Genomic DNA, 20,596 nt, shown 5'->3' on the forward strand with positions numbered 1-20,596 from the left:
ACAGTTTCTTTAACATAATGGCATGAAAGAAAAAGAAATGAAATCAGAACATCGATTATACTAATTTATCGAAAATCAGAAGAAAAAATTATTATATATACAATAGTATAGCGTTGTTGTTGTTACATACTGACCTTTTACACTAATAGTGCCACTGTGAGGATGCAGATCAAGTTTTCTACAAGTACACGTTAGAGCTGTGATGAGCGTTGGTTACCTTACAATCTGGACGTGGTGAGTTGATGACAGTGAAGAATCCGTCTAGGGCAACGAAGACGCCATTATGAACACCTCATCGAATTTGATCGAGGTTTTATAATAAGTCTACGAGAAGCTGGATGTTCCTTCTGCGTTACTGCAGAAAGACTGGGTACGGATGTAGCCAGTGTACGTGGTTGCCGGCAGCGATGGTCAAGAGAATGTACAGTCGTAAGGAAACCGGGCTCTGAACAGGCACGTGACAGTACCGAGAGGGAAGAATATCGTGTTGACGTATGGCTCTGGTGAATCATGCTGCAACTGCAACAGCAATATGACTAGCAATTGGCCCACAGTGACACATCGAACTGTTACAAATCGGCTTTGAGCCAGCGTGCCTACCGCTGTAGCGTGCGTACCACTGACACCAAACTATCGCCATTTGCGACTTCTGTGGTGCCAAGCGAGAGCTCATTGGAGGGCAGGGTGGAGGTCAGTTGTGTTGTCTGATGGAATCTGGTACTGCCTCGGTGTCCGTGATGGCCATTTGTTGGTTAGAGGGAGGCGAGTTGAGGGCCTGCAACCAATCTGTTTGTGCCTGAGACATACAGGACCTATACCTGGAGTTATAGTCTGCGGTGTGATTTAGAATAACGGTAGGTCACTCTCATGATTATATCACTCCCCATGACTGGATATTTGTGCGTAGTCTAATGATTATGCCTGTCGTTCTGCCATTCATTAACAGGATTCCAGAGGATGTTTTCCAACAGGATAACGCTCGCCCACATACCACAGTTGTAAAACAACATGTAGCCTTGACCTGCTCGGCCACCAGATCTGCCTCCAAACGAGCACATATCGGACATCATCGCCCGAAAACTCTAGCGACATCCACAAACATCATTAACTGTCCCTGTATTGACCGACCAACTGCAACTAGCAACTCCATCCCACAAACTGACATCCGGCACCCGTACAATACGACGCATGCACGTTTGCATGATTGGATTCAACATTCTGGCGGTTACGCCGATTGTTAATGTACGAGCATTTCACATTTGCAATGACTTATTTCGCGCTTGCGTTTACCTGCGATCTGTCAGTGCTGATCTCTTAAATACGCTACCGAGACAAATGTAGTCCCGAAATTTCATTACTCTAGATTAATTACGTTTTTCCATAAGCGTAAATCGAGTTATCAGTAATATAACACACGAAACGTCAGTGGTTACATTACGGCGTATTATGGCCGTTGTATAATGGCACGTTGGACGTGCAGATGTTTTCTTTAAAGCGAGAACAATGCTGATTTTGTTATTTAGTGCTGTGAGCATGATTTATTTTATGCATGCCATAGCAGAGCCGGTACTGATGTTACTGCGCTTTGAGCGTGCTTAATTTTAGTTTATGCTACTGTCTCAAAAATTATCTTATTATTTTAACCCGTGAGAATGATCAGTTTTGTATGTCACATTTACAGAAAAATGTGTTGAGAAATTTGCGTACGTAGTTCGGTGGATGGTTGACAGTAGCCTTGCTTTAGTGACTAGTCGATGTTGGGAGTGCTCACAGATTTTTATTTAGTTGACTACTGATGTAACTGGAATACTCTCTTTCAAATTCTGATGGTGGCAGGGGTAAAATACAGGGAGCGAAAGGCTATTTACAATTTGTACAGAAACCAGATGGCAGTTATAAGAGTCGAAGGACATGAAAGGGAAGCAGTGGTTGTTAAGGGAGTGAGACAGGGTTGTAGCCTCTCCCCGATGTTATTCAATCTGTATATTGAGCAAGCAGTAAAGGAAACAAAAGAAAAATTCGGAGTAGGTATTAAAATCCATGGAGAAGAAATAAAAACTTTGAGGTTCGCCGATGACATTGTAATTCTGTCAGAGACAGCAAAGGACACAGAAGAGCAGTTGAATGGAATGGACAGTGTCTTGAAAGGAGGATATAAGATGAACATCAACAAAAGCAAAACAAGGATAATGGAATGTAGTCGAATTAAGTCGGGTGATGCTGAGGGAATTAGATTAGGAAATGAGACACTTAAAGTAGTAAAGGAGTTTTGCTATTTGGGGAGCAAAATAACTGATGATGGTCGAAGTAGAGAGGATATAAAATGTAGACTGGCAATGGCAAGGAAAGCGTTTCTGAAGAAGAGAAATTTGTTAACATTGAGTATAGATTTAAGTGTCAGGAAGTCATTTCTGAAAGTATTTGTACGGAGTGTAGCCATGTATAGAAGTGAAACATGGACGATAAATAGTTTGGACAAGAAGAGAATAGAAGCTTTCGAAATGTGGTCCTACAGAGGAATGCTGAAGATTATATGGGTAGATCACATAACTAATGAGGAAGTATTAAATAGGATTGGGACAAGTTTGTGGCACAACTTGACCAGAAGAAAGGATCGGTTGGTAGGACATGTTCTGAGGCATCAAGGGATCACAAATTTAGGATTGGAGGGCAGCGTGGAGGGTAAAAATCGTAGAGGGAGACCAAGAGATGAATACACCAAGCAGATTCAGAAGGATGTAGGTTGCAGTAGGTACTGGGAGATGAAGAAGTTTGCACAAGATAGAGTAGCATGGAGAGCTGCATCGAACCAGTCTCAGGACTGAAGACCACAACAACAACAACTGATGTAAGTAGCCTTAATTAAGTCAGAGGGTAGTTTTCTATTTTGTTGTTGTGTGGTTAACTGCAAAGCTAACCCTACTGTCATTTTTCTGCCTGTGGCCAGGGTACCGCATATTATAACTATTATTATTGTTGGCCCAATTATATCTACTGGGGTGGGGTCTAACTGAATTTTGTTTCGATGGACTAAAGGTATTTCATGTTGTTATTTTCTTCTTGAGCTCTGCCTTCAAGAACTGTATTGTATTGTAGATTAAATTCTGAGTTGTTACCATTTCATTATTGTGAAGAATAATATTTTGTATGTCTACTAAATTATTTGTAAAATTGAATCCGCGCTTTACAACCCCCATCCCAAAACTCACTCCACCCAAATCCTAGATTGTATTTCCATTTATGTGATTTACATTCTTAAGCTCACAAGTACTTCTTCATTCGTCTTTTTGTCGTTTTCATTTAAAGCATTTTTCTCCTCAGTCACATTTCAAAGCTATCCACATAATTGCATCCCCTCCTCTTTGCCTGTCTGTGATTCGCTGCCATACACTCCAGGCAAACACTTGCTGAATCTATTCTTTGATTCTATCGGAATTATTTTGGTTCTCAATACATCTACATCTACATCCATTAGTACAAACGCTTGTATTCCCAATCATTGATTACAGCGATATTATCCTACAAGGCCTCTCTCAGGAAAACCCGCGACGTCTGGAACTGGTCATGAACGCCTGTGTCCGATATATCTGTGACATTCGACTTTTTGATCATATTTCACCAGCATATGCAAAATTGTCCTGGCTGCGTGCAGACAAACGCAGAGATTTCCATACACTCTGTCTCATCTACTGCCTTATAAATGTACACTGTCCCTCATATCTCTCCTCGTCCTTAACGCTTATGTCTGAACAACATGATAGAAACACACGTTCCCATCATAATAAAATCCTCTCTGTTCCACTGCATCGCTCAGTCGCTTTCTCCAAGTCCTTTACAGTAGCGGGAACCCGACTCTGGAATAACCTGCCTCGGTATGTTAGAGAACTTAAAAACATATCCAGCTTCAAAAAACAGTTAATGACGTATCTACTTAAGCAACAGTAATGATTTCCTTTGTACACGAATGCACTTCACCTCATTACTTCCCTCTTTCCCCCCCCCCTTAAGTCTCCCTCCCCCAAAACTCGCTATACTAGTAAACATCTACTTTACACACCAAGATATTAATGTACATCTGCACAAATCTTCATTACTATTGCCAATTTTTTGCTGTATGTTATTCCGTCGATTTGCACGTACTTTGACCTTCCTGACAGGAAATCACAAATCAAGTCACACAACTGAAGCGATACTCCGCAAACAGGCACTTTGATTAAAAGTCTCTTGTCGGGAACAGTGTCAGAAGCCTTCTGGAAATTTGTAAATGTGGAATTATTCTGAGATCCCCTGTCGAAAGCACTCATTACTTCGTGGACATTATGAGCTACATGTGTTTTACAGGAACGATACTTTATGAATTTGTGCTATGGGTCAATATACCGCTTTCTTCAAGGTAATTCATAATGTTAGAACACAGTATATGTTCCTTGATCCTGCTGCACATAGGTATCAGTTCTATGGGTTTGTAATACATTTAATAACTCCTACTTCCTTTCTTAAGTATTAGTGTGACCTGTGCAAGATTCCAGTCTTTTGGTACGGCACTTCCGTATACTGTCTGGTCCGGAAGACTTACCTTTATTTGGTCATTAGGGCTGCTTTACTACACCTAGGATAAAGTTATTCATGTTGGCAACTGTTTTTCATTCGAATTGGGTAATATTTACTTCGTCTTCTTTGGGGGAGGAAAACAGGGCTCAATAGCTCCGATTTAGTGGCACTATCATCGGTAAGATTGCCATTGGCATCGGGTGCCACTTCTTTGCAATATAAGTCCCAGCCAGTATGTTTTCCTCATTTGAAATTGTATTTCTTGGTGATACAGCCAATACTCCTTGAACATCCGTACACTTGCCGTTATCCTTTGTCCACCTACCACTATGCCGCTAGGTTTTTCTAATTCTTTATCTGTAATTTTCTCATCTTAAATAATGAAAAGCTTTGATGGCAAACGATACTATAATATCAACTCTTCAATGAAAGCCGATACCACATGCTATGATTTAAACTAAGTGCTTATCAGATTATGACTCCAGAATCCGTACCCTGAAGCATTTTTTGCATGAAATTTGCCCATGAAAGAACAACAAGGCGATCCTACTACAATTAAAGAAATATGAGGTACTAGGCAAAATTTAGTAGTGCAACGAGCATTTAAAAGGTGTCTTTAACACAAGCGAAAGGAAGATAAACTGCAAAGAAGGTTTTGAAACATCCTAATACAGCTTATCAGTGTGAATGCCTCTCTCGTTGCAGAAAAGAAGCGTGCTACACATTTGTAACTGCACACGGTATGTCCTAAAGCCTAACGAAAAGAAAATCGTTCATTATAACGTAAAATCTCGACGTTTTCACTGCTGCAGCTTATGTCTTGAAATTCGCTGTAATTTGTACTCATCTTGCTTGGCTGAAATCCTATACATGAAACAGGAGTATAACGTGACCGATGAGCGGAATTTAACACATTAGTGATTCTACTGAAGGCAGTTCTTTTTAAATACGTTGTATTTACACACGGAAATGGCATGAACGTAGTTGACATATGTACATATGCGCATAAAATGACTTCGTTATGGAAATAATTCCGTAATGATTTTAAATTAACTTCCGTTATTATTCAGAAAGGAAACAGTGAATTTCATTAGCATCATACACAAATGTCTTTGAACAGGCCAAATGGGGAACAACACCACACATTACAGCAAAGAAATAGCACCGTATGATTTAGAAATTTAGCTTTCAATTTTCGCACCTAATACACAGCGAACCATGGATGAAGGGCAACAGACAGATTCCATAATTCTACATTCCCGGAAAGCATTTGACACGGTACCCCATTGCAGGCTGTTAACGAAAGTACGAGCATGTGGAATCAGCTCACAGGCATATGAATGGCTCGAAGACTGCTTAAGTAATAGAACCCACTATGTTGTCCTCGACGGCAAATGTTCGTCAATGGCAAGGATATTGTCAAGAGTGCCCCAAAGAAGTGTAACAGGACCGTTGTTGTTCTCTGTATACATAAATGATTTGGCGGACAGAGTGGCCAGCAATCTGTGGTTGTTCGCTGTTGATGCTGTGGTGTTCGGTTAGATGTCGATGCTGAGTGACTGTAGGAAGATGCAAGACGAATTAGATAAGATTTCTAGTTGGTATGATGAATGGCAGCTGGCTTTAAAGGTGGAAAAATATAAGTTAATGAGGTTGTGGGTAAAATCTTTTCAGGTATTGTTGAAAGGAAAGTGCGAGTATTAGTTGAGGACCAGTTGGATGAAAATCAGTGTGGGTTTAGGCCTCTTAGAGGTTGTCAGAACCAGATCTTTAGCTTACGGCAAATAATGGAGAAGTGTTATGAGTGGAACAGGGAATTGTATCTATGCTTTATAGATCTAGAAAAGGCATATGACCGGGTTCCTAGGAGGAAGTTATTGTCTGTTCTACAAGATTATGGAATAGGAGGCAAACTTTTGCAAGCAATTAAAGGTCTTTACATGGATAGTCAGGCAGCAGTTAGAGTTGACGGTAAATTGAGTTCATGGTTCAGAGTAGTTTCAGGGGTAAGACAAGGCTGCAACCTGTCTCCACTGTTGTTCATATTATTTATGGATCATATGTTGAAAACAATAGACTGGCTGGGTGAGATTAAGATATGTGAACACAAAATAAGCAGTCTTGCATATGCAGATGACTTAGTTGTGATGGCAGATTCGATTGAAAGTTTGCAAAGTAATATTTCAGAGCTAGATCAGAAATGTAAGGACTATGGTACGAAGATTAGCATCTCCAAAACGAAAGTAATGTCAGTGGGAAAGAAATATAAACGGATTGAGTGCCAAATAGGAGGAACAAAGTTAGAACAGGTGGACGGTTTCAAGTACTTAGGATGCATATTCTCACAGGATGGCAACATAGTGAAAGAACTGGAAGCGAGGTGTAGCAAAGCTAATGCAGTGAGCGCTCAGCTACGTTCTACTCTCTTCTGCAAGAAGGAAGTCAGTACCAAGACTAAGTTATCTGTGCACCGTTCAATCTTTCGACCAACTCTGTTGTATGGGAGCGAAAGCTGGGTGGATTCAGGTTACCTTATCAACAGGGTTGAGGTTACGGATATGAAAGTAGCTAGGATGATTGCAGGTACTAGTAGATGGGAACAATGGCAGGAGGGTGTCCACAATGAGGAAATCAAAGAAAAACTGGGAATGAACTCTATAGATGTAGCAGTCAGGGCGAACAGGCTTAGATGGTGGGGTCATGTTACACGCATGGGAGAAGCAAGGTTACCCAAGAGACTCATGGATTCAGCAGTAGAGGGTAGGAGGAGTCGGGGCAGACCGAGGAGAAGGTACCTGGATTCGGTTAAGAATGATTTTGAAGTAATAGGTTTAACATCAGAAGAGGCACCAATGTTAGCACTGAATAGGGGATCATGGAGGAACTGTATACGGGGGGCTATGCTCCAGACTGAACGCTGAAAGGCGTAATCAGTCTTAAATGATGATGATGATGGATGAGTAGGAAGCTCCAAACCTGTGATGTTCGGTTACAGTGTCCTGCTTTACACAGTCAATTTGTTTAAATATCTGGTCTGAATGTTGCAAAGCGATATGAAATTGAACGAGCATGTGAGAACTGTAATGGGGAAGGCGAATGGTCGACTTCGGTTGGAAGAGTTTCAGGAAAGAATGGTTCAACTGTAGAGGAGACCACCTATAGGAAGTAGTTGTGACCTGTTCTTGAGTACTGCTCTAGTGTTTCGATCCGTACCAGGTCGGACGAAAGGAAGACATGGAAGCAATTCAGAGGTGGGCTGCTAGATTTGTCATCGGTAAGTTAGAACAACATATGAGGCTTACGGAGATGCTTCGGCAACTCAACTGCAATGACTGGAGCGAAGGCAACGTTCTTTTTGAGAAACACTATTGTGAAGATTTGGACAACCGGCATTTGAGGCTGACTGCCAAACGATTCTACTGCCGCCGATATACATTGCAGGCAAACACGACGAAGATAAGATGGGTCGACAGATTAGGGCTTATACGGAGGCATACAGACAATCGTTTCCCCCCTCGCTCTATTTGTGAGAGTCTGACACACCACTCCTTTTTCCTAACGTCAGACGTCAGCAAAAACACTGTGAGTGCATTAGTGTCTATAGAACAAATGACTAAGGTAAGGAGTGGACCCTTATTCTATGACAGAGCACAATGGTGTTTAAGCTGTACACAAATTGTTTTTAATTCAGAATTGTTATCAAAGAAATACACGAATTTACATAGGTTGTAAAGTGACAATGATAGGACAATTGTCAAGATAACGCATTTCATCCTGATCAATCGAAAGAACTCTGAATACAACAATATTAAATTTTAACCAGAAGATTCTTTACAAAATTATTCTTACTGCTACATCGTGAAGTTGGTCAATATTACAACAAATCATGCTATTCCGGTTTTAAGTTCGGTACCATTTAGGATGACAATCAAGTGTACGGAGGATGGTTAGTTTTTATGACAAGCTGAGCAAAAGATTACTCAATGTTGCTCGAGTTCACAGTGAACGCAAGCTGGTAAACCAACAAGTTTACCCCTCTGCTAGAGATATTTACCTTTGCTATGATGAAATTTCAGATGCATGGCTGTTCTCGTCCTCTGAAAGTCCTATAAAAGTTAATCAAAACCTTTGGTGATTTTACTAGCGGAAACTCTCCTATGTTTCTCGTCAGGCGAGAAAACATGCACTCATCCCTAGTCTTGAAATTTGGTGATGTGCATGTGCATAGCTCCAGCAGCGAGCAATTTACAATGCCCTCTCAGTTCTCGCAAGAATAAGTAACTCATTGGCTGTTTCGTTTCTCCGCTGTTGGAGCTCAACGACGCTACAACTAATATCTAGCTGAATGTCAGCCGAAGTGAATGCAGAGTTCACTCAAAATTCCTCCTTTACATCGTACAAAGCGTGATGCACCCCGTTCTGCAATTCACGCTGGTTCAGAGGAGAGTGCCCCAAATTTTCGGTCCTGTGTCTCTCGTAGCAAAACTGTTCCCCACCTGGGTCCTTTCGTTCTCCATGTCACAGCTTTTTACGACTAATATGAGCACTCCTTTTATTTTGTGGAAACCATCTCTGCAAATCGCAAAGGGCCTACCATCAAACTGCATCGAAATTTCGGCACTTAACTCCTTCCTAGTTCATGTCAGCCAATAGGACATACCACATCATGAGCATACCACACGCAGTTCACGTGGTCGGCTCCGTCACTGGTTTGCTCGTGTCCATCTGCAAATTCCCAAACACAGTTTTCTAATGATTCTTTCCATACCACTATGGTGGCCCACTACTTGCCCTTCTGGGCGAGTCACCTGGCCCATACGTTGTCCTTCGCCACGGGTCGCTTTAAGAGCTTTCCACCATACTCGGCCCATGATGTCGCCACTCGCATTGCTCCCAAACGTAACGTTTTCTCCAGCAGCTTGCTCATGAACTAGGCAGGAGTAAAGTGCCGAAATTTCGGTGCAGTTTGATGGTAGGCCCTTTGCGATTTGCAGAGATGGTTTCCATAAAATAAAAGGAGTGCTCCAATTAGTCGGAAAAAAGCTGTGACATGGAGAACGAATGAGCCTCGTGCTCATTGACATGCAGGATTTAGGTTCGGTGTGTTAATATTGTCGATTGAGTGTCATCCCCTTGCATTGCATACTGTACATTTTAATAGGCAACTCTGCTCATTTTCGCCATAGTATGTCAGGTGACATATTCATCGCGCCAGGTACATATAGTCTGCGGCCGCGAGCTCGGCTCCAGTTCACCACCGGCAATGGAAGATGAAGCTTTGACAATGCCAGCCACTCGTGCTGGCGAAGCGTCAATAAAATCATTGCCCGCATCTCGTGGTCGTGCGGTAGCGTTCTCGCTTCCCACGCCCGGGTTCCCGGGTTCGATTCCCGGCGGGGTCAGGGATTTTCTCTGCCTCGTGATGGCTGGGTGTTGTGTGCTGTCCTCAGGTTAGTTAGGTTTAAGTAGTTCTAAGTTCTAGGGGACTGATGACCATAGATGTTAAGTCCCATAGTGCTCAGAGCCAGCCAATAAAATCATTAGATGAACGTCGGCTGAAGAACCTGAGACACAAGCCAATAAGCCTCAACAATTTTGCATTAGTACATGTTTTAAACCACTAAATGAACTTGGAACTGAGTTGTCCTAGCTTCAGTAAAATATTATTCGTACTGCGTTTCTATCTAAGCGCTGGGTAAGATATTAGGAAAAGAATTGGAAAGTCTGATTTACTTATCCATTAGACACAACACACGGTCGAATCCTGTAAAAGGGGTAACTCTATTGATTAGCTTTTCCTATTGACCGGACTATACTCCTGGAGTGCAATTAGAAACAAGACTAAATTTTGGTAAGTGGGTTGTACGTGGCAGTAGAGTGACAGGGTTCCTGTCATTTAGGCAAAAGGATACTAAATTACAATACTAGTATGTGGGTTCGCTCTGCATTTTGTAAAACTGACCACGAGTCCTTACCATAACCTAGTAACAGTAAAGAAATCATGGATATGACCTATCCTCACCCTTAATTTACAGTACAGAAAAATCAAATATAATGCACATATAACACGCAGCACTATAATGTATCTACAAATCAATAACTTCTAGAAAATAGATACAATACGTTACGTGTTCTTGTTAAAGTGTTTGTGCGTTGGATGACTAATATAGGAATCTACAATCGAAGGCAGTTCCCTGATCTTGCCTGTATTAACAGTTGTTTAGTCTAGTGTCCGTTTGTGGTGAAACAGGCTAATGAGCTACCGCGAGGCGAGTACACAGCTCGACAGCCAGCTTGAAACAAAATTTACAAAACAGAGATGACACACTGTACAAGTTGTGAAATACAAATTTTCCGCCGAAAGTCCTCGTGACAGTTCTGTACAACGTCGCCACATTTTTTGTGGCAGCAGAAAAATAAAGGGAGAGTAATTTAAATTGCGATTTGCTTCAATGAAACAAAATTTACAAAACAGAAATGACACACTGTACAAGTTGTGAAATACAAATTTTCCGCCAAAAGTCCTCCTGACAGTTCTGTACAAGGTCGCCACATTTTTTGTGGCCACAGAAAAATAAAGGGAGAGTAATTTAAATTGCGATTTGCTTCAATGAAAGTTTAAAGTTGTAATGAATGTTACGTGAATGTTAAGTTAAATGATAATATGCTTCACCCTTTAATTAAGAGCGTCTTTAAATGGATCTAAGCTTTCAGGGCTGTCCATCTTTGAGTATGTTTAGAATGGGGAAGGCGCGCGATCTATCTGAGTTTGACTGAGGGCAGATTGTGATGGCCCGATGGCTCAGCACGAGCTTTTTGGAAACTGCACAACTTTCCGAGTGTTGGAGAGAGCTGTTGTGAGTGTCTTCAGCACTTATCGAAACCAAGTTGAAACCACTTCCAGACGTCGTGGAGTTGGGCGGCCACCCCTCATTAGAGAAGTCGGACGTCATATGCTGGGTGGACTGGTAACATAGTATAGGCGGCGTACTTTGGAGTAACTAACAACAGATTGTAATGCTGGGCGTACAGGTGTGCCCGAACACACCGTGTTCCGAACACTCCTAACGATGGGGCCTCGCAATTGACGACCTAGGCATGTGCCGATGTCAACACCACGACATCGGCAACTACGGCTGAATTGGGTACTTGACCATCGGCACTGGACTTTGATGCAGTGGCAGAGCGTTGCACGGTCTGATGAATCCCGGTATCTTCTCCACCATGCCGATCGGAGGGCGCGAATCCGTCGTATTCCAGGGGAACAGCTCCTCGACACCCATACTGCGGGACGAAGACAAGCTAACAACGGCTCCATTAAGCTCTGGGGTAACATCCGTGGGCCCAGTGGAGCTCGTGCAAGGCACCGTGACGGCCAAGGGGTATCGTACACTGGTTGTAGACCACGTACACCCCTTCATGACGATGAGGTCTCCCGACAGAAATGGCATTTTTCAACAAGATAATGCGCCGTGCCACAAAGTCAGAAATGTGACGGAGCGGTCTGATAAACACAATTGCTAGTTCGAAATGATGTGATGGCTCCCCAGCTCGCCAGATCTGAAGCCGATCGAACACCTCTGGGGCGTGATTAAACGTGTCGTCAGAGCTCATCGCCTCCTCCCTGCGAATTTACGGTAATTAGGTGACTTGCGTGTCCAGATATGGTGCCCGCTCCTTCTAGCGACGTACCGAGGCCCCATTGCTTCCATGACACGACGCGTCGCCGCTGTTACCCGTGCCTCAGGTGGACATAAAACGGCTGTTAAGTCACAGTGTTCTGGCTGATCAGTGTCATTCTGTAACTAATTCCGTAATGGCTGCCATACAACAATAGAACTGGATCCGCTCCGACAACAAGTATTATGAATGAAGGGTCAAATATGCTGTCAGCAAAGAGTAGCAGCGACTATGCAGAGTTCACTCTCGCAGTCGGTTTCTTCCGCTGCCGCAAATACATTAGATTCCAAAAGCGCTTTCAGCTCGGTGATAATTGCAATTAACTCAAGATCCGTCAGTGTTCGACTTAAGCCGTCCCGTATGCGTAACAGTTGACTTCCGAAACTTTTTTCGATACTTTGAGAGTAGGCCGAAAAACCTACACTGTGTAAACCGAACACATCCCATTTCCTTACCATTTAACTTCGTTTAATGTGTTCCACATTTGAACATATGATGTACCGCTGGCTGTTGGTGTCGAAAGAAGTCACAGAACATTGAGAGGCCGCAGTCCGAAACGGCTAACCTTTCTCTAATTACTTTGTAATTCGTGCTTCTTGACAAGTATACGAGCAACTCCCGCTGGCAATTATCAGCGCATAAGGTTAAGCTATACTTCTCCTTGAACTGGCTATTCGATTTTCAGTCGAATTGTAAGTCTGTATCTAAGCAACAAAGTGAAAGGGTAAGCAACTGACAATGGAAAAAAAATGTATATTCACAAGTGAGACGACCACTGAAGCCAAGGTTACATTACGCTTACCTTAATTAAACAGAAAGAAGAAAATCATTGGTGCACAGTTTAAGGTCTAAGAATCGATTGTGAGAAATGAGACTCTGACACTCCACATTCATCAGAAATCAGCAAAAGCACACTGTGAGTGCGTTAGTGTCTATAGAATACATGTCTGGGGTTAAGAGATGACCCTTATTCTATGACAGAGCAGAACGGTGTTTAGCTGAACACAATTGTTTAATTTCAGAATTATTGTCAAAGAAGTACATGAATTTACATAGATGTTGACATGACACTTACAGGACAGTTGTCAATATAACACAACACGTCCTGTTCAGTAGAACTAACCCTCAACACAACAATATCAAATTTCAATAGACGGTTCTCTACAACATTATTCTTACTACTACACCGTGAAGTTGGCCAATACTACGACAAATCATTCGATTCCGGTTCTAAGTTCGGTGCTATTTAGGATGACACTTGTGTCTGCGGTGGATGATTAGTTTTTGTGGCAAGCTGAGCAAAATATTACTCAAGGTAGCTCGAGATCACAGAGGACGCAAGCTGGTGAACCAACAAGTTTACGCATCTGCCAGCGGCATTTGCCTTTTAGCTGCGATGTGCTGTCGGCTGCATGGCTGCTGTCGCCCTCTGAAAATCCTATAAAAAGCTAATCAAAATCCTTACTGATATTTTATCAGTCCTGAAACTGTCCTATGTTTCTCGTTAGGCAAGAAACATGCACTCATCCCTAGTCTGGAAAATATGGCGATATACACATGCATAGGTGGTGCAGCGTATATACTTCAATGCCCTCTCAGTTCTCACAAGAACAATTAACTACGTGGCTATTTCGTTTCTCCGCTATCGGAGCTCAACGATTCTTCACCTAATTTCTAGCTGACTGTCAGCCTAAGTGAACGTAGTGTTCATACAAAATTCCTCTTTTGGCGTCGTACAGAGCATGAGCGCCCTTTGCTGCACTTGACGCTGGTTCAGAGGAGAGTCTCCGAAGTTTTCCGTATTGTGTCTTTCGTAGCAAACTGTGCCTCACCTGTGTCCGCTCGTGCTTCACGTCATGGCTTTTTCAAACCAATGGGAGCATTCATCTTGTGGAAACTATCTCTGCCAATTGCAAAGGGCCTACATTTAAACTGCATCGAAATAGCGCCCCTTTCTACTCCTTCTGAGTTTATTTCAGCCAAGAGGACATTATTTGCCTGCTCCTGACGCCTAAAAGTTACACGCGAACGTCACGAGCCTATCACGAGCGTTTCACGTGACCAACTGCGTCGCTGGTCTGTTTGTATCCACCCGGAAATTACCCAATGCAATTTTCTAAAGAATTTCGCCGTAGCAAGCAGCGCTGCGCCACTATCTGCTATCGGCACATGCGTTGTCCCTCTGGCCGCAAGTAACCAACCCCTTTTTGGAAGCGTTCTGTTGTACTCAGGCCATGACAGTGCAACTCCCGTCTGCCCCCAAACTAAAACGTTTCCTCTGGCAGCTTTTTTTACCTTTTCCTCATTGATATCCAGGATATGGGTTCGGTGTGTTAATACCATCGAACTGAGTGCTATCCCATTGCATTACATACTGTACATTTTGATAGGCAAATGTACCTATTATCGCCGAAGTATGTCACGTGACATATTCATCCCCTTTTACAACATAGAACTTCTCATGTAAGGCGCAAAACTGAGATTCATTCACTCTGCCACCTTACAAGACTGAATCGTGTTCTAAACGAGAAAAAGACCACTTCACAAACAAGTTTCTCTACATGGAATGGAGTTCAGCTTGTGTGAATAAATGAAATATTTAGGCCTAGGGGTAGACTTGGAACATACCTACAAATCAGAAATCACTCAGTCTTTTAAATAAGTACCATGAAAGTGTTCCACCATTATGTCCTCTAGAATGAGAGTAGTATGGGTGATTAAGTGAAAGCATAAATTCTGCCGGGTCATGAACAGTTAGGGCGACAGACTTCCCGGGTGCGCATCTCAATGAACTTCTGCATATTTTGGTGTAATAACTGAGACAGAGACGTCTGAAATACTGACACATTTGTGTTCAAAACTTTGAGGAAACGAAACTGCCATTTTAATTATTCATTATATACAGTAAAGCGCCGAAGAAACTGGTACAGGCATGCATATTAATATACAGAGATATGTAAACAGGCAGAATATGGCACTACGGTCGGCAACTTCTATATAAGACAACAAGTGTTTGGCGCAGCTGTTAGATCGGTTACTGCTGCTACAATGTCACGTTATCAAGATTTAAGTGAGTTTGAAAGTGGCATTATAGTTGGCACACGAAAGATGGGACACAACACGTCCGAAATAGCGCTGAAGTGGGAATTTTCCCATACGACCATTTCACGAGTATAGTGTAAATATCAGGAATCCGGTAAAACATCAAATCTCCGACATCGCTGCAGCCAGAAAAAGGTCCTGCAAGAATGGGGCCAAGAGAATCGTTCATCAGACAGAAGTGTAGCCCTTCCGCAAATTGCTGCAGATGTAAATGCTGGGCCATCGACAAGTGTCGGGGTGAGAACCATTCAACGAAACATCATCGACATGGGCTTTCGGAACCGAAAAACCTTTCGTGTACCCTCGATGACTGTAAGACACAAAGCTTTACCCCTCGGCTGGGCCCGCAAACACCGACAGTCGACTGTTGATGACTAGAAACATGTTGCCTGGTCAGACGAGTCTCGTTTCAAATTGTATAGATTGGGTGGACGTGTACGGGTATGGAGGCAGCCTCATGCATCCAAGGGCTATGCATGTCAGCAGGGGACTGTTCAAGCTGGTAGAGGCTCTGTAATGGTGTGCAGCGTGTGCATTGGAATAACATGGGGCCCCTGATAGGTCTAGATACGACTCTGACAGGTGACATGTACGTAAGCATTCTGTCTCATTACCTGCTTCCATTCGTGTCCATTGTGCATTCCGAAGGACTTGGGCAATTCCAACAGGACAATGCGACAACCCACATGTCCAGAATTGCTACAGAGCGGCTGCAGGAACACTATCCTGTGTTTAAGCACTTCCACTGGCCACCAGACTCCGCAGACATGAACATTATTGACCGTATCTGGGATGCCTTACAACGTGCTGCTACGCATTTACGGACTGTGCTGCAGGATGTCAGTTCCCTCAAGCACTATTTCATACATTAGTCGAGTCCATGCCACGTTGTGTTGCGGCACTTCTGCGTGCTCCCGGAGGCCTTACACGATATTAGGCAGGTCTACCAGCTTCTTTCGATCTTCAGTGTATTAGAAAAACTGGCAAATTCGAGACCTAAACGATCAAGCACTCATACTCGTTATTTCTGAACAAACTGCGTTTGTTTTATGTGCAGGTATTATGCTATCGTGCACCCGATGCGAGCCAAGTACATCTGCACAATCAGCCAGGCGCGCAAGATCATCCTGGGCATCTGGTGCGCATCCTTCCTGCTCGCCTTGCCCGCCATCTTCGTACAGGTCAGTAACTGCATGCATCCCTAAACCTTAATGTGTACAGCAGCTCATGGAAAGTGCAGGAAAATCTAAGGTGAACATAGCAATTTCATGATGGAGAAAGAAAGTACACTAGTGAAAGTACATTTATCATGTGTTTTCTGAACGATCTCTGAACTATATGCTTCCTCGAGATTTAACTTTACTGCAGGGCCCAAAAAGTATCAGTGCATACCAGTTTTCATCTTGTTGCTGAAACAGACAACAATATTATGTATAAGACGTAATACACTGCCTTACAAAAATGTGGAGCATCTAGAAAGGGAGATGGTTGAGAGAGGAGAAGAGTTGAGAGGGCGCGTGATGTTATTTCAGTGATTTCAAAATAGAGCCAGTTTACAAAGAACCGGCCAGTATGAGGCTACTGATCAGTAAGACGTTACATCCCTTCTGGCCTGGAAGCATGCACTGATGGGACTGGGAAAGGAGTCGTAGTTTCGTTGTATCCTCTCCAGAGGGAAGTTGGCTCATATACGTTGTAACTGGTCCTCGATATCCCGGATATTGGCACTAGGATGAAAGTGACGTCGACAATGGTACCTCACCTGTTCTTTCGGTGACAGATCTGGGTATCTTTCTGGTCACAAAGATGCCTCAAAATCATGCAGACAGCACATAGAGATGTGTGCTGTGTGCGTATGAGCATTGCCCTGTTGAAAATTGTCTCCGCGGCTCTGTCAGTCCCAATGGCCACACTGTCACGCCAATAGCAACAACGGTATGCCTCAGCGAAACACTGGAAGAATGGGACCTCTTCATAGATCGCCCTCATACTCGCCGACTTTCATCATCCAGGATAGTGCAGAACCGCGATTCATCGAACACAATAGTACACCATTTATGAGCAGCCCATGCTTCGCGATCACGGCACCATTCCAGACGAAGCCGTAGTCTTGTGTTAAAGGTAGCGAAAGCGTGGAACGGTAGATCCTTAGTCTGGTGGTTGATAGTCTCGAACCAGTTGTGGGAGATGATACAGTGTCTTGCAGGGGATCAGCTACTTGAATTCGGATAGCAGGCTTAGATATAAAGGGGTCCTTGGTGCACAACATGGCTTTCTTCCTTTTTGTTGGTCAGATGTGAGCGAACAGCAGCTTAACGGCGAGTATCGCCGACTCCACGTTGCCAAGCAGTCCACCTTTATGCAACTGTCACGTCCGAATCACCCACAGTTCTGGATACTGTCTGCATGCTGCACGATTGGACCAGTCGGCCAAATGGAGACCCACAATGAGAATCCTTACAAACTCTGTCAGGTTCTGATAATGCTCTCTAAGACAAGCGCCCTTCCCAATTATCATTCACAATCTGACGCTTTTTTCTCCTACCACGGCTGGTAACAATAGTAAACACGGAGAACGCTAATGCACTCTGGTGGCCCTTCCACCTTTCGCATAGAATTGCAACGGCAAATATTCGTATACTCGTCGACAGTGGCATAGCGAACGTAACAGGCGACAAATACAAACAATACTTACAAATATTTTTTATGTTCAAACTGTTTTCAGTCATCTCTAAAATCTTTTTGGAACTCTGTTATATACTATGTGGCATAGCGTGGTATCATTGTCCAAATCAAGAAACGAGTCGTGTATGTTCTCTTAGTTCAGCAGTGGTCTGAGTCTTGTGAGAATAAACGGAGCCCTTAACGACTCCCCCTACCCTCCTTAAATTGCCAAGTTTACGATGTTTTGTTGTCGGTTGCGTTATCGCCTTCGGTGTATATTGTTGATACGTGTTACTGATAGGTGTTGGAGGCTCCTAGACCGCGCCTCGTGAACTGCGTACCTGTTTTCTTCAGTACGGTAACGTATAGCTCAAAATGTGTTGATACGAATGTGTCAGTTTTAACTTTCTCGTGTTTGATGAAATTGTTAGTCTGTCTATGGAGGAAGGTGTCGGTTATATAGATCAAGAAATAAACGAAAAAGACGACGATTTTACATTAGCCAGTCGTCACAGTACTGCTATCGAACAAGAGTATTATTCAGAGGAAGAACTTCAGGAAAGTTGTGATGGGGCTCTGTCTGTTTTTTCAATGAAATACTTAAAGTGTCTGTTAAAATCGAAAGTGTTCTGAGTGGGAATAAGAAAAATGTAGTTCCCAGCACTGAATGACAGTTTGACAGACTTTCTTTGTGGTCCTATCGGGTGGAATTTTTATGCGCATAATTTAAACCCTGGGATTTATTTTATTTGAAAATTTATTTGCTACAGAAATTGTATAATTTTTCAGATTGTAAAATTCAGTACTCTAGCAGTCTATTTACGTGCTCTATTTCAAAGATACCCGCAAAAATATGTGCTTTTGAGTGATAAATAGTAAAATGCTGCAGGGTTTGTTTAGTGCAATAAAATAAACTAGAAGCATTTAAACAACACTTAAATAATTGTAAAAATAAATGTTATACAGCATAAATTAAAAGTTTCAAATGATTTTCGCCTTAAATCTCGGTTTAGAGATAGGGGTCCCATATACCCCCCCCCCCCCCCCCCGATATACATTACAGAAAAGTCACCTCGTGAGTTAAGGGTTAACATCGGCACAATCAGGCAAACTACAGCTGTAAACACGTCTCACAGATCATGCTTTCAACGGTTCAGTAGTTTGATGATTGTGTTCGTTTTGTTTGCCACTGAATTGTATACCAACTTGACAAGACGTAATTATCACTATTTGGTAATAACATCGTAACATGTTAAAACTTCCTACTCTACTACGTCTTGCTGTTACTTTTGTTTTCTTTTAACTAACTGCCCAGTGAATTTTGCGCCAGACTGTATACTCGAGTGTGTCGTGAAAAATACCTATAATGAATAATCAGTTGTAGCTGCGTCTGAAATCGGTTAATGAAACTTGGGTGACCAGAAATAATTCTAGCTCCTTCGTTATTGAACAAGCACGTACAGAATATTTTGTGACCTAGCAGAACAATAACGTTTACAAAATACTGGATTTGTACTGCCACTTAACACGTCTTTATGCAAGATGCACAATTCGGTCTGGAAGTATTACTGATGCTTCCCGCTGATAAAGCCGCAAATACCTCGATAGTATGTAATGATAGCACGTACATAAAAGCTGGATGCTACAGAAATTTTCGCTTCTCACGGGGTTCAGCACACTTCTATAAAGATATTTCAATTCTTCACATCTGAAGACACATTGCATCAAAACTTTGACATTAGTAGAAGCGGTATGATGTTTCTCGTAACGCGTTTTGCACTGTATCGCTGCGGACGCGAGTCTTGCTCGTTCTGGCGACAAAGAGCAGCTCCGACGACAGGCGACAATGCCTTATTTCAAATTACTAACGTTCACTGGTTTCTTAAATGTTCACATACTAACAAGGAATGACAGTAATTTCATTGGAGAGATCTGATTGTATTATCAGTCGAGTCGTGGTGTCGTTTTGCTGCAACTTTTCGAGGAAGTTTCCCACTCGTCATCTACTGGCGGAAGTTAGGATTGACTGTATTTTATAAGTATGTAGGATGAAGTAAGTAATATAACATGATGTTCTGTCAACTGTTTGCAGGAAGTTGTTAGCAGGCTGTCAAGGGGGTGTGTTAATTATATCTGAACATTTTATTTTGTACAGTTTTGCAATGTATTACGACCATACACCGTATGCAAAATATTTTTAAGTGTTTGACAAAATGGGATGTCCGAACCATTATGCTGATATAATGTCGCCATCATTTTTCCACTTTCTGTTTTTCTATACATGCATGTTGAAGCGAGTAAGGTAACATGAATCTTTGTAAGTTGTTTACGAAAGGTTGTTAGTTGGTTGTCTGTATGGTGTGTTCATTCTTCCCGACATTTTATTTTATAAAGTGTTGTAATCTACTATGACCAAAGGTCGTAAGCAACATACGTTTAAGATTATGACAAAATGGGATGTTCACCTATTATTTTCATGCTGTATAATGACGTGTTCACATTTCCACGTACTCCTTTGTACTTTGTCCTTGAGCCAACGATGGTAAGGTACCATATGTGGAGTTGGTGCCCATGATAAAAATTAGAGAGTGCATTTTGG

The 20,596-nt window shown here is 42.5% G+C and overlaps 1 protein-coding gene across 1 annotated transcript in view; it reads left to right on the forward strand.

Moving 5' to 3' along the window:
• Positions 1–20,596, forward strand: part of LOC126092090 (somatostatin receptor type 4-like) — a 389,704-nt gene that overhangs the window by 127,835 nt on the left and 241,273 nt on the right. Inside the window, exon 2 of the mRNA XM_049907513.1 lies at positions 16,391–16,514. Within this exon, the coding sequence (XP_049763470.1) occupies positions 16,391–16,514 (124 nt within the window). The remainder of the gene's footprint in view (positions 1–16,390; positions 16,515–20,596) is intronic.

Source organism: Schistocerca cancellata, chromosome 7, assembly GCF_023864275.1.
Source record: "Schistocerca cancellata isolate TAMUIC-IGC-003103 chromosome 7, iqSchCanc2.1, whole genome shotgun sequence".
NCBI classification, from domain to species: Eukaryota; Metazoa; Arthropoda; class Insecta; order Orthoptera; family Acrididae; genus Schistocerca; species Schistocerca cancellata.